This window comes from Nicotiana attenuata, unplaced genomic scaffold, assembly GCF_001879085.1.
Source record: "Nicotiana attenuata strain UT unplaced genomic scaffold, NIATTr2, whole genome shotgun sequence".
Taxonomy (NCBI): Eukaryota; Viridiplantae; Streptophyta; class Magnoliopsida; order Solanales; family Solanaceae; genus Nicotiana; species Nicotiana attenuata.
In genome coordinates this window covers 346,047-361,689 of record NW_017670894.1, presented here as the reverse complement: position 1 = coordinate 361,689, position 15,643 = coordinate 346,047, and the positions used below count along the sequence as shown (strand labels likewise).

The window sequence follows — 15,643 nt, the reverse complement described above, 5'->3', positions numbered from 1 at the left end:
TTTGAGTCACTCTAACAAAAATTGTGCCATGCCTTAACCAAAAGCCTATACTGCAACCCTTTAAGTCCTAATTGATTTTGAACTACGTGTATCTGCATTAGTGGAGAAATACGTGAAGGGCAAGCCTATGGTACTACTTGGGTGCATTTGAACATCATTGTGAGAGAGAGTTAATTCTTTCCATTTGATATTCCATTTATGTTTTGATTGCAATTTATGAGTGCGTGGTTCTCTCTTGCTTGTGAGGGCACATTGAGATTCGAGTTGTTAAGTTGTTCCATTTTCCAATTGAAAAGAATGAACACAAGAAAAATCATTTTATGACGAATGAGGCAAATTTTGAAGCTTTAGTACCATGACTTGATTGCTACTTTGACTAACTTGGTGTTGGAGCACTTGAAATGAAATGATATTCTTAAGAAGTTGTTAATGATCGATATGCCTTGGATTAATTGTTGGTATCAATTAAAGTCATGTGTTTGTGGTTAAAGTAGACTTTTTGACTTGGTATGATATTGATGCACTATTGAGTTAAATACTTGGAAGGAGATTTTATGCTATGATTGCTTGAGGACAAGCAATAATTTATGTTTTGGAAAAGATAATTTGGGATTGGGAAAGATTAATAAACAAGAACTTGAGGCGTTAACCCTCACTTTATAGATTCTACCTAGGGATAGGATAGAACTACTTGTAGCCATATTCGGGTGTGCTTAATATCTAAATTGTTTTAGGGATAATTCAATTAGGAAGTCTTGTTAGTCTTACGAAGAAGCTAATATAGAACTATTACCTGTGGCTAATTAACATAAACTCGCTCATCACTTTCCGCATTTATTACTCCGCAACAGTAGTATAAGGAACACATAGAAGAACCAGGTCCTTCTATAATCTGTGCACGCAAAAATAGAACACCACACAAATCATCCCCCTCTTGTGTGGTATTGAAGTACAAAACATCAATTGGTATCAGAGCGGGTTATACTTGAAGAGGCTAACACCCTAGGAGAGGATCAAGATGAGTGCACCACCTGGAAACTAGGAAGGACAATCCACTGCTAGGCCACCATTCTTTAATGGCCAGAACTACTCTTGGTGGAAGACTAGAATGAGAGATAACATTCAAGGAGAGGACTATGAGCTATGGGAAGTTGTCACTAATGGTCCGCTGGCTACATTGAAGAAAATTGTTGAAGGAGTAGATGTGCCAAAGAACAGAGCAGATTGCACTGTTGAGGACTTGAAGAAGTGGGAGAAGAATTCTAAAGCCAAGAAATGGCTTGTTTGTGGACTTGGTCTAGAATAGTACAGCAGAATCCAAGGTTGTGCCACTGCAAAGCAAATTTGGGACACACTACAGGTGGCTCACGAAGGAACAACTCAGGTTAAGAGATCTAGAGGAACTCTACTGTACTCTCAGAATGAGAACTTTTCTATGAAGGATGGAGAAACCATTTAAGAGATATACACAAGATTCACTATACTGACAAATGAACTAAAGTCTCTTGGAAGGATTATTCCTGAAAAAGAAAGAGCCGAGAAGATACTTACTAGGGTTTTGCCTATCACTTTAGGAGAGCAAGATCACTGCCATCCTGGAATCAAAGAATATTGCCACTTTCCCACTAGATGAGTTTATTGGAAATCATACTGCCTATGAACTTAGGATACAAACCATGAAGATGGATGTACCTAAAAAGGAAAGGAGCTTGGCAGAACTAAAGATTCTGATCTGGAAGATGATGAAATGGCTATGATCACCAAAGACTTCAAGGAGTACCTGAGGAGAGGAAAGGGTTCTTCAAGAAGTGGAAGCTACAGCAAATCAAAAGCTCCTGAGAAGCAAACCAATGATGGCTGCTACAAGTGTGAAAAGACTGATCACCACATCAAGAACTATCCTTTGTGGGAAATTGAAGGGAAGAAGGAAAGAGCTGAACGAAAGAACAGGAAGAAGGAACAAGTTCAACCCAAGATTTGAAACAATAAAGGATTAACCAAGGCTATGGTTGCTTATTGGGGAGAAAGCCAAATAATAGCTCAGATGATGATGAACGAGCACTTATGGCCATTGGAGAATCTGATGAATAAACCGGGGTTAGTGTCTTTCATCTCAAAAACAAGATTAAATTTTTCTCTAAAGAAAGGTTGTCGGAGTTACTACTAGAGCTAATTGATGAATCTGAAGATGTAAATAATGAAAAGGAACAACTGTCAAAAGAATGTGTGGTTTCAAAAGCTAAGTGCAAAAATCTGGAACTTAGGGCTAGTGAAACTGAAAGTGAAAATGCTGTGTTGAAGATCCAGGTTCATGAACTTAACACAACTTTCCTAGAACTTAGCTCTGAAAATCTAAAACAAAAATTAGGAACAGGTAAGAAGACAGTTGATGTCACGACCCATAATCCGCTAGTCGTGATGGAACCTAACCCAACTCGCTAGGTAAGCCAACTAATAACTATCCAATTCCAATAATATTAATAAGACAATTAAACAAAAAGAATTATCTGAATCTTATACATTCCCCAAGAACCGGTAGTACAAATACCTATAAGAATACAATTTACAAAGCCGATATGAACTAAATACATCTTCTGTTTGAAAAGCACATAAATAGAGTTTTATAATTTAAGGATACCATGAACAAAAGGCAGCTACAACAGGGACGCAAGTGTAGTATGAGTACAACCAGCCCCATGTACTCAATAAGTAACAAACCTAACCTTAGGTTGAAAGTAGTGACGAGCTGGGACATGGTCGGGTCTAACGCAGTTGCCAACAACAATTCATAACAACGTAGAGCATATAAATAAGGAAGTAACTCAGAGATAAAATGCTAAGCTTTTTCACAGCTTTCCGAAAATAGTTCCACTTTTCAAAAATATCAGTGAAAACCCAAGCCCTTTATAGAAATTGTCAAAAAATATGAGATAGTTTGAAAACTGAAATTTTTCCAAAAATCCTTTCCACAATAAATAAGATGTTTAATTTTCTTTCCAGATAGCAAGTGTGAAATACCTCTCTATGCCCATATATCAATGTGTGTAAAAAGTCATGAATGACGTGATACCGTACAACATGAGGAAAAATGCATCTTTATTCTTATATGTCATGTGTGCATGCCAATGCCATGTATCTCAGAGATGAATCATGTACTCATACTCTCAGAGTAATCAATCTCACTGTCTCACACTTTCCACTCATCATGCTCAACCACTCAGTACTGTATATGGCTCATACGGCCTAGGGAAGATCCATCCCGGAATATATACATCACTGACCATCAGTCACTCAATACCGAGGAAGGCCACTCTGGCCCCATGGAGAAGATCCATCTCCAGGTACATAAATTCTTCTGACAAGATCCATGTGTAGCGAAGATCCACCCCTCAATATAATCAACCGCGATCACTAGGGTGTGTACAGAGTCCAGAGGAGCACCTACAGCCCAAGCGCTATCATAAGATCAGTATATCCACTGCGGCGTGCAGCTCGATCCCATAACTGTCACTTATAATTAGGCTCTTGGCCTCACTCAGTCATCAATATCTCCAGTCTCACTCACGGGCTCACAATATTATGAAACTAGCCCGGAAACAATGATATGATGTATCAATAAATAACAACTGAGACTGAGATATGATATTAAAGCATGAATATGACTGAGTACGAAATATCAACGAAATAAGTGAAATGACAGCAAGAACGACCACTATAGGTCCCAAACATATCAGGATAAAGCCTAAACATGATACCTAGCATGATTGACAACTCACTTACTTTATGACATGGTGAAAACACATATACCAACAAAATAGGACCGCCATACAGTGCCATGGAAATAACGAAGTCACAATTCACAGGGTACACGCCCACACGCCCGTCACCTAGCATGCGCGTCACCTTAATACCAATCACACAACACGTAATTCGAGGTATTATACCCTCAACACTAAGTTTAAAAGAGTTACTTACCTAAAACAAGCCAATTCCGATATCGAGCAAGCCAAGCGATGCTCCAAAAATGCCATCACGCGCGTAGCGACCTCCGAACGGCTCAAAACTAGCCAAAAGCAACTCAAATACATCAAATAAAGCCCAAGGAAACAATTGCAAATGATAAAGATCGAATCCTCAATCAATACCCCAAAACCATCCAAAAGTACACTCGGGCCCGCGCCTCGGAACCCGACAAAACTCACAAAATCTGACAAGCTGTTCAATTACGAGTCCAACCGTACTAGTTTTATTCAATTCTGACTCCAAATCGATGTTCAAAACTCAAAAATTCATATTATGAAACTTTAGGGCAAAACCCCCAATTTCCTCTTTAAAATTCATCAACCAAGAGCTAAAATCGAAGATAGATTCATGGAATATAACCAAAACTGAGAAGAGATCACTTACCTCAATTCATATGGTGAACTTGCTTCAAGAATCGCCTCAATCCGAGCTCCCTAGCTCCAATAATGTGAAAATGGCCAAAACCCCCGAAATGAAGTACTTTATAATCACTGGGCAGATTAATGAACCGCGATCGTGTAATTAACCTCGCTATTGTGAGTAAAGAAGAGCACTGCCCTATAAAATACATAATGTGATCGCGAACGAGGCTCCGCTAATGTGTAGAACAAACTCAGCAGCCTCCCCAAAGTACCCTACGCGATCCTTATAGCCTTTGCTGCCTACATGGAATTCACTCTCCATCAGATGGATGTCGAGAATACCTTCCTTAATGGCTATATAAAGGAAGAAGTGTTTGTCAAGCAATCTCCGGGATTTGAAAGCAAGGAATGTCCTGATCATGTGTACAAGCTTGACAAGGCACTTTATGGGCTCAAGCAGGCTCCAAGATCATGGTATGAAAGTTTATCAAAAATTTTGCTTAAAAATGGCTACAAGAGAGGTAAAATTGACAATACTTAATTCTTGAAAGAAAAAGGTAAAGATCTCTTGGTAGTTCGGATATATGTTGATGATATAATCTTTGGAGCAACTACTGATATGTTAAGTAAAGAATTTTCTAAACTAATGGGGAGTGAATATGAAACGAGTATGATGGGTGAGCTTAATTTCTTTTTAGGCTTACTTAAACAAAATTCAAATGGAACTATGATCCATCAGCAGAAGTATGTGAACGAGTTTCTTAAAAGGTTTAAAATGGAAAATTCTAAAGAAATTGACACTCTTATAGCAACAGCCACAAAATTGGAGGTAGATGAACCTAGTTCATCTGTTGAACAGAAGTTGTATAGGGGAATGATTGGCTTTTTGTTATATCTCACTACTAGTAGACCTGACATTGTTTTCATTGTAGGCCTTTGTGCTAGATTTCAGGCAAATCTAAAGTAGTCTCACTTGACTGCTGTCAAGTGGATTTTGAGATACCTAAAAGGCACCACTGACCTTTGTCTATGGTATCCAAAAGGTAGTAATTTCAACTTAGTGGATATGCTCATGCTGATTATGGAGTTTTTTCTTGTGGATAGAGAAATCACCTCAGGTATGGCATATTTTCTTGGCTTATGTCTTGTGTCTTGGGCCACCAAAAAGCAAAATTTTATGGCCTTATCTACTGCTGAAGCTAAGTATGTTGTTGCTGCCTAATGTTATGCTCAACTATTGTGGATCAAACAGTAATTAATGGACTTTGGAATTGATGTAGGTTGTATCCCCTTTTTTTATGATAACACGAGTGCAATTAGTATGACCAAGAACCCGGTTCATCACAAAAGAACTAAGCACATACATGTTAGTCACCACTTTTTGAGGGACAACTATGAAAAGGGTTTGATCACCGTGGAATTTTGTGCTACTAACAAGCAAATAGCTGACATCTTCACAAAAGCTATAAGTAGATATCACTTTGAAAGGAACAGGTTTGAATTAGGGATGATTAAGATCACCTAAAAGGAACCAGTTCTAACTCAAAAATTGGTTAGAAAATTTGTGAATTTTTGTACATAATTAGATTAGATTTTTCTCAGTCTCATTCTTTCACTAGTACACTCTTGTGCCATGTGCTAAAACGTCTCATTAATCTCTAATGACGATATTATCTTTATTTTGTTGAAAAATTCAGAATTACACAAGAGATTTCTCAGTAAAGAACTTGGTTCGTCAAGATTACATGGTACGTACTCTCCACTCTGCATATTTAGAAATAATTATATTTGGATCATGATCAAAAGGAGAGTCCCATTTAATCCTAACCTCCTTAAGCTTATCTATTACAAAATGAACCAGTTTCATCCAAAGAGAGTCCCAAAACGCAATGAGTGTCGAGATTCTAGGGAGAGTCCTCAACGTCTTTTCAAACTGACTCCCAGTTTGATTAGACTTCTGAGCTTTTGAAAAGGGTGTCGTTAACCAATTAAATTCTCCCTCTTTATATTGATTTGTCCATAGCTGTTTCTTCTAAAGTTTTCAGCTGCCAAATAATTCTTTCCATCTTCTCTCATCTTCTAAACACACACATACTCATCTTCTCTCATCCTCTAACCATCAATGGCTCACAACTCTGAAAATCCTTCATCACCACACAAAGAATCCACACCTACACCTTCAACCACACCCTCAGCCACACCTATCTCTAAGAACGAAAGATTCAAGAAGCTTGCTCGCAAAATAGTCGCTGAAGGAGAACAAATCAAGAAAATCAATGAACAACGTAGGGTAAGTCAGGCAGATGAACCCCAAAGATCTGAAAATTCCTTTAAGTCTGCACCAGAGCATGTAACATCTGGTCTAAAAATTATATATGAGACTATCTCTGCGGTTGCTGAAAATCTAGAAAATAGGTTTGTTTTGGTAGGAACTATGGTTGGGTTGAAACAACTGAGCCTTGGAAACTGGGTGGTAAAAATAAAAAGAAAAAAAAGAGTGAGGGTGCTCAAGGTGATGTAAGGGGAATGGGAAAATGAGTGGCTAAGTCCTCACCCACTCCTGTTGGTTTGACTGAAGAAACAGGAGCTATGGTAGTGTGGAGTGAGGAATCTGCTGGAGAAGAGGAAAGTTTGAGAGAAAAAATGGAAGTGGGTCTAGAGAAGCTATTAAGGGGTTGCTTAGAGTGGTGAAGAATGTTCAAGAACCTGTTCCATCAGTACAGCAACCCCGTGAAGATCTACTTAAACGCGTGTTTGACAGCTATAATCCAAAAAGGAATTAGAGTTCAATAGTTAAAATCCCTGGAACTGCTAGGGAAAACAAGAAGATAAAGGCGGCCTCTTCTATCCCTGTAGAGACTCCTCCCACAAGAGGAAGAGCTACAATGAGTCAGAAGAAGCAGATTTAGGCTGAACTTGAAAAGGCCTTGAAAGAAAGTAAAAGAAAAGCTGTTACAAAGGGAAGAAGATGAGTAAGCCTGTTAAGGCATTTGAAATCGAGGAGATGGACCTGGTCCTTCATGATGAAGAGGAGGAAAAAGAGGTGGAGGTTATGACTCCAAAATTAAAGATAATCAAGATATTAAAAAAGAAGTCCCCTTCGAAAACAAAGTCAACAGAACCTTCTACCTTGGCAAAAAGAACCAGGTCTACCATGAAGTATGGAAAAGTGAAAGTAGTGGAGGAAGAAGAGAGTGAAGAAGAAGAAGAATCTGATGCAGAGAAGGACAAGATGGTTAATTTTGGGAAAAGAACCATCTTGAAAGGGAGACTCCTCAGGGACTTGGAGGAGGAAGGCATAATGATGCTGTTGGAAAAACTACAACTGCAGGGTTGGAAGGACATGGTCCTTCAGATTGATGGAAAGCTTGCGAGAACTGAGATTTCAGAGTTCATGGCAAATTGTGAGATCAAAAATGGCAGAGATTGTGAGCTTTGATGACAGGGAGTTGGGAGAAATTCTGGGAGTACCTGCTGAAGGGTACAATGACTACAAAAAGTTAAAATGGCTAAGCCTAGAAAACCTCCCCACCTCACTTGCCATTACAAAGAAGTTTGGTGACAATGAAGAAGAGCTTCAGCCCAAGGCTATATACAAAAGTGAGATGAAGCCACCCCACAAAGTGCTATTTAAATTTGTTAACAAGGTTGTGCTGCCCAGGCAGGAAAGAAGGCATATTGCGACATTCATGGACCTTGTCGTCATGGAATGTCTCGACAGTGGGAGGCAAATCAACTGGCCTGGGTTTATAATCTAGCTCTTGATAGGGTTCAAACTGGCACAAAAACTCATGTCATACCCTATGATTTCATTCTCACGGCTGTACTTGATCACATCAAGGTACCCCTCAAGAAATAGGAAGTTGGTACTAGAAAAGATCACTTTGGGGCAAACACTTTGACTGCATGTGACTATGAAGTCCACACTACTCCTAAAGAACCTGGTTAATCCAAGAAGGTACCTCTGAGCAAAGTGTGAGCTTTGGTGCAGCAGAGTGGGGCTAAGCATGCTGAGATTGAGAGGCTGAAGAAGAGGCTGGCTGAAGTAGAAACTGAGAGGGATGCTCTCAAAGCTGAGCTTGCCAAGGAGAAGGAGAAGAATGATAGCATTCTTCATTATATGCTGAGGCTACTTCTGGCCAGAAACCAAGAACATGGTCCTTCCCAGCCTTGAAACATTCCCAGCCCAGGTAGACAAACCAGTGACCCGGATGGGATCTCTTTTTGTTCTTTTTGGTCATGATCCAGTATCTTTATTTTTCTTTATGCTTTGTGGATGACTAGTATCAATGTTAATCAACTATTTTATGCTCTAGCTTTTTGTTGATGCTTCTTAGATAGCTAATATCATGAGATTGATATATGATACTTGACTCCATGATTGCATTTGAAGTAGCCCCAGTGACCATGAGTAATATCTATTAAAATCTGGTTATCTAATATAATTATGCAACTTTTTGATGATGCCAAAAGGGGGAAGATAGGTTGCGCTTTTAATACTTGGATTGTGATGTTTATAACCTAATGAACCTAGTCCTTGATGATTTGTGACTTTAAAATGGAAAGTGTTCTAATATTGTATTGATGTTGAGCTGAGTTGAAGCATGGCTTATGCTTATGAAAAGCACAGAGTTTGTCATCATCAAAAAGGAGGAATTTGTTTGCCTAAGTGATGTTTGTTTTGATGATTAACAAAGGACTCAAGCATGAAGCAGGGCCATACACAATGTACACAGACATGGGCAGTTTCAAGCACAAAGCATGCACGTGACGGAGATAAGCTTAAGTGGTTACATCTAATATCTCCTAAACGAAAAGGATGTATAAGTGACAAGGAGAAGGACTCCTTACTCGAAGAGAACTCTGTCCTAGATAAGGGAGAAGTTAGAAGTTGAAGATAACTAGAACTCTTCCACCATGGAAGAGTATATCATTAGAACTCTAGTTATTTCCTATTCTACTAACTCTATAAACTGTAGGATGTTCTCATTTTACATGTATGGACAATCGCTGAGTTAAAGGAGAGTTGAGAGCAAAATAGCAAGGCATTTTGCAAGCAATTCTTGTGTGATTTATGTGTGCGAACCTGAAGCTACATGAACTAGATAGAAGAACCAGTTCCAAGTGTCTATCTTTTATTCTAGTTTCATTGTAGTAGTGATTTTAAGTTGTACCTTTCAGTCTTATCTAGAAGCAATTGTACTAGGTACTCTGAGTGTTGTATTCAAGTTAGAGCTAACTTGAAGTTGTCGCAACAGCTAGAGACTGGTTGCCACAAAGGGATTAGAGGTAATCCTTAGGTTTACAAAGAGTTTTGTAAATGTTGTTTTGGCTTAGTGATTTAGTGAAGTGTTGGGAAAAATCCTACTGAGTAATAGGTCGTGGTTTTTTCACCTTTTGAGCCGAGTCTTTTCCACGTAAAAATACTTGTGTTCTTTACTTTCTACGTTTATTATTCCACAACAGTAATATAAGGAACACATAGAAGAACCATGTTCTTCTATAATCTGTGCACGTAAAAATTGGATACCACACAATCACCCCCTCTCTTGTGTGGGATTGAAGTACAAAACATCAAAAAGAATTTCCATTTTGATTTAAATTCTGGCAAATGGCACTTAAATAAGATTTTGGACAAACTTTTACCCTCCTCGCGCTCTTATATTTTTTTTAAACACGCACGTTCTAGCTAAGCAAAATGGTGTGTCTTAGATATATTTTTGAAAAATTTGGGTGTGTAAAGTTATTCATGTAGTCAACAGGTGTGTAAGAGGAATTTAATTACAAGGTTGGGTGGTATTTTATGTATTTTGCCTAAAATAATTAAATTTGTATTTAATAAGGCCACTAAAAATATGTTCAAATCAGAGTTCAGTTGAATGAATTAGGCGATTAGACTAAATAAGAAATAAAAGACAACAACAAAAGGCGAGTAAAGTTGACAAGAAAAATAAAGAATAATCTTATTGACATTATTTATGAGCCACAATAGTTTATAGTAAAGAGCCAATAGAGTAGAAACGAAATAAATTACAAGTGAGGAAAGTGGGGGTATTTATAGCCTAAGCCTAACATTCATATTCCGAGTCCCACTCCCACATGTTTCTCTGGGCGTTAACAACCATCGAGATAATCGCTTCTTGTGGGACAAGTGCCAAGCGTAATAGATATGAGCGCATCCCGAATATCTAGAAGATGGTTGAAGACAAAATAAGCGCGGGACAGAGTTCCATGCCAGAAGAAGAGATCGTTGATGGAATTGAGAGGTTGTTTGTAGCAATGATTGAGGAGTGTTGCAATGAAACCGATGTCAAGACACCGACCATTCGGGATGCCGAACCAAGGGAGATCCTGCAGAATTAGACTGTCAGTCCATCCTTGGTTCGCCGGCCGTCTTAGTAGTATAGAATTGTAGTCATTTTTAAAATAGCATGATCAACTAAGGCTTGAATCATGTTGATGCTTTTTCAACTTTGAACGCATAGACGTTCCGTTTTAATGAAATAATATTTTCTGTCTTTCTTTGAAAAGGATGTATGGTTCTAGAAATGCAAAAAAGAAGAAGCATCTTATTAGAAAACGGATCAAGCTCCAGATGGTTAAGGATAAGTCAATATGGAATAGGTTCGTGAATATGAGAACTTGACTGCTGATGCTATCAATGAGGCATGACGATGTGTGAGATATTTTGGCCGATGCTCTGCTTGAGAAGTTCTTATCTTCCTTGAGTGACTATGGAAAGCAAGTGAAGCCCAAACTCTCTAGGAAAAGTCATATGAGGATTTACGAGGAAAACTGTCTCAAAGAAAAAAAGGCAAACTGCCTTAAGAATAAGATAAACTCTCTCTTGCTCTCTCTCTCTCTCTTTCTCTCTCTCTCTCTCAATTCTTCTAAAGCTCACCTTGTGAAATCTGTCGGTAGTTTTGTGAAAGAGTGGTTTACGCGAAAAAAGAAAAAAGCCTAGTAACGAGCCTGTGAGAAAGCTAAATTACTTTAATAAGTTGGAGAACCAAATCCAGAAGACAGAAAGACCTTGTTTCCTCTGCCGGAATATTGATCACAAAGCTTTATAGTACAATCAAACAAGGGCAAAACACAAAGCAGGGGGGAGAAGCTCCTCTCGAAGCACACCTTGCTGAGGGTGATGATGCAATTGTCTTGTGATCGTCGAGGAAAAAATAGTGGATAACAAGATGACTGGATACATGACACATGCGCTTCAAGGCCCCTCTACGCCAACAAAGAGTTGTTCTATGACTTTGAGGAATCTGCTAATTATGAGTGTGTCTACATAGATAATTTCCATACTATTGGATTTATGAGTGCTATTTCGTGAAAGTCTTTTAAACAAATATGTGTTGCACGCTCTACCATGAGATCTAAACTTTTTTTTTTTTTGAGTTAGAAGGACAAGAAGCCGAGTGGCGGAGAAACCTTTTGGAAGATGTGACATTATTGGGAAGACAATATTCACAAGTTTCTCTATATTATGACTCACAGATGAAAAATTACAATTGCAAAAAATAATGTGTACAATAGGAAAAGAGGACATATCCGCATTAGACAGGATGCAGTTTCTGAAATATGCTGTTATTTTCTTGAAATATGCTAGGTCCAACAAACTATTAGCGGATCCTTAAGGGTTTGGCTAGGAGAGTGATCCATAAAACGTCAAGGGCGATGATTCTTAAGTCCATAGATTGAGGTAGTATGGTGGATACCTGTTTGTAGTCAAACGAAGCCATGTAGACCCTCAATATGCACTACATTTTTTCTTCATATGGCATGTAGTAATGCTTTGTAAGGTTGAGCTTCTTTTGCTCTTAATGATTTCATAGCTTTAAGCAGTGGTTTGTGTCGTTAATTGTCAATATTGTCATATTTTTCCAACATTTCCTCTAGCAAACAAACATGACACTGAATTCACATATTCTCTTGTAATGTTAATACTTCTTGCGGCTGCAGAAAGTCTATTTACTAAAATATTTAGTATTAAGAATAGTTTGCTTTATTTGTATTGAAATTATTATCTCGTACATTCTTGAGAAGCTTCAATTATCTTCACTCGCCACTTCCAACAAAAATCTGAATTGTAATCTTCATAATCACTAAAACGTTCTTCCTTGGAAGTTCTATCCTGGTGGAAGAATCTTGTTCCATGAGGTAGGTCCTCACATAGCCTACTTGTAATTTTTGGAAACAAAAAAGATATTGTTGAACTTGCCTTTTATCTTTATTCTTCCCCGGAAACAAACACAAACTATTTAATTAATGAAAACCATTGCAAAACATTTCCCCATTTGCTCCGAATACTCGGTCAATGGTGCATATGCATACATTATGATCGTCATATATTGACAGGTTCAACAAGCAACAAGGTAATAACGTCTTTGCTTTTGGAAGTCGAATCTGTGTATCCATCTTCTTCATCTTGGAAATGAGTATCCATTGAACGTGCAAGATTTAAAACTCGTTCGAGAACAAATGTTGGTACTTCAGTGGGGCGGAGTAATGCCTTATTTATGTCTTTCCACGAATTCCTCACTTCCTTCCGAAACTTAACATAGGCCTCTTCCTTTGAAGCTCCATATTCTTTCATAAAGCATTCTATAATTGAAGCTACATGTCCTCTTTGTTGCTGAACCTACATGAGATAGATATCAATATCTTTATTAGAACATACTTTAAATATTGTTCAATCTTATTCTAAATGTCATAGCTTACCTTTAACCAAATTGAATCTAATCTATAAGTTATAATGTATCTTAGCCGAGTGACGTGTCTATTTATTATTACCCCAATCTTGTATCGAGACTGCCTCCTAAACAAGAATTCATACTAGCCACTCCCTTCGTCTCATTTTATGTGATGCAACTTTGATTGGACATGGAATTTAAGAAAGAAAGAAAATCTTGGAAACTTGTGGTAAAAAATAACTCAGAGATATTTGTATGGCAATAAATCATATCAGTAAGGGTAAAATGAAAAGTTTAATATTAAAATATTTTTAAATATTGAACAATATCATTCTTGTTTTTGGACAAACTAAAAAGATAACTGCATCACATAAATTGAGATGGAGGGTGTATTATCCTTAAGGAAATATATTCGAATTGGGAAAACTGACAGGGGGGTGGGGTGAAAATGCTAATTTATTGTACTTACTTCATGATCACTAATATCGTCCATTAATCTACAGATGGTTGATGACGCTCGAACAATTGAAGGCTCACTTGTGATCCATTCAAAAATGTCTTTTGTTATAAGTTCCTCCATACCAATCAAGGAAAGTGTTCCAAGCGCCATAAAGGTATTGCTTACAATCGCATTTTCTATATACTCCTCACATGTTGGAATGTAGCCAGCATTTAACCATTTGGCCTCTTTAAAATAGGCTCTCGCCAGCTTTTTCACCTAAAAAGAAATACCAAAAATAATAGTAGATAATATGTATAAGGTATATATATATATACTTTTGAATTGAAATTTTTTTTTCTTGGTCAACAAACTTTTTCAACTTCCCTAGATCTTAATTTAACTGATAGGAGAGGATAAGTTAAGTGAGGATTACCTCGAATTTTCCATAGTAGATGCGATCTGATTTATCTTCTTTGGCCAATACTTCTTCCATTTCATTGAAGACGTCAAGCATGGCTTGGTAAAATGGTCTCATATATGGCGGTAATGAATCCATGGCACTTATGTCCCATCTACACGTCAAATGTTTGTATCAAATGCATTGTCACTATTTCACGATAATAAGAAGTACAATAGTTATTTTATACATTGTAAAAATATATATATTTTTGTCTAAATGAAGTACATAATTTACCTCTGTATCGCATCGGTGAGAAGCACAAGTTCATCAAAGGTTGCATATGCATCATAGGTATCATCACATATGGAGAGCATTTTGAAGACTTTTAACAACATTATTCTCGCACGACTAAATCGAGGCTCAAAGTACAATGCCAATGTCCAAGAGTAACCCTCCACTAATTTGTTTCTTGCGTATGGGAATTTGTTTACAAGGTCCAAATCTTTCCACCAGCTAGATCACAAGAAAGTTATTACTACATGTTATAGCATTATAATTAACTAAAGCGGATAAGATTAACAATGATCGATATATGTACATACCTTGTAAGCTCGCTAATCTCTCTTTGATGCAGCTTTTGTAGCATGTTAAAATCAAATTTGGCAAATTTCAAAAGCAAATCATTGTGCGATTCCATGCCTTTATAAATGTCTATGTATTTCCTTGCTGCCAACCTTGGTATGGCTTTGCGAATTGGGTGGCTTAAGGCTTGAGTAACTTGAGCCTTAAGTGAGTTGCTCAAGTTGGGTAACATGGACTCGAGATGAGTGGTGGTAAAGATTAGAGCTTCTTCAAGAATCTCCTCCCCATGCACTCTCAGATGTGCTGCTTCGTACAGATTTAAGAATGCTTCGACATCATTAACAAGGGTTCTCATGAATATTCCGTCGCTGTTAGTGAATTTCTTGAACACATCTGGTTTAAAATAGTATTGAAAAATGAGTTGTCAAGTAGTAGAGAGCTGTCGGTGGAAGTTCTGAATATACTATTGAAAAGAAAAAGAGGGAAGTGATAGAGAGAAATAAGTTAATTTACCTGAAGACATGTAATGGCCTTGTTGCCTCACAAGTCGGAAACGAAGAGCAACGACGTTAAGGTTGTCGTCAACATTATTCTCAATCGCATCGAAGATGTTCTGAATGGATGTTTCAATCTCATTATCGAAATGATATGCGATTCCCAGTCGTTGAATTGTATCTATCAATACAAGTTTTTGTGTAGTATTATCAGGAGTTTCCACCAACATTTTCCTCACTATTTCTTTTAATTCTTCAAGTTCAAGTTTTTCTTGGGTACTAATTTCCTGCAATTGAAAATTGAGGAAATGGTGTCCCCAAGTGGTTGAATGAAAATCCGCCAAAGGACGTGAAGCTGAAGGATCCATTAATGCTAATGGCCTCATAATTAATGTTCTCTCTCGCTCTCTATATGATCCCCAAACGGTAGATTGAAAATTTGCCCTGTTACCAAAGCTGGCAGAAGGATATGACGCGTTATGTATTCTGGGTTCACAACTACTGTATTTCCAAATACAGTATGATGGAAAAGCTTGACTCATCTCTCTCTCTCTCCAAAGGGGTTTTGTTTTTCTGGTTCCTTTGCAGTTAAACCACATACTCCTCTATATATATATATATATATATATATATATATATATATA

General features: G+C 37.7%; 1 protein-coding gene across 1 annotated transcript; it reads right to left on the bottom strand.

The window, feature by feature from the left end:
- Window positions 1–12,596: 12,596 nt before the first annotated feature.
- Window positions 12,597–15,581, bottom strand: LOC109244294 (germacrene C synthase-like). Its single transcript, XM_019411358.1, has 6 exons — window positions 15,019–15,581; window positions 14,526–14,898; window positions 14,218–14,436; window positions 13,957–14,095; window positions 13,551–13,799; window positions 12,597–13,029 (listed from the first exon to the last, which is right to left on the bottom strand). The coding sequence occupies exons 1-6, from the start codon at window positions 15,539–15,541 to the stop codon at window positions 12,733–12,735; spliced, it is 1,800 nt and encodes a 599-aa protein (XP_019266903.1). The 5' UTR covers window positions 15,542–15,581; the 3' UTR covers window positions 12,597–12,732.
- Window positions 15,582–15,643: the final 62 nt, after the last annotated feature.

Bases quoted from the DNA above. Each gene is read 5' to 3' on its own strand.
- LOC109244294 (XM_019411358.1), bottom strand. From the start codon at position 15,541: ATGAGTCAAGCTTTTCCATCATACTGTATTTGGAAATACAGTAGTTGT. The intron at 14,437-14,525 runs GTATGTACATAT...CTTGTGATCTAG, and splicing joins GAGATTAGCGAGCTTACAAG to CTGGTGGAAAGATTTGGACC. The intron at 13,800-13,956 runs GTAATCCTCACT...ATTTCTTTTTAG, and splicing joins TCTACTATGGAAAATTCGAG to GTGAAAAAGCTGGCGAGAGC.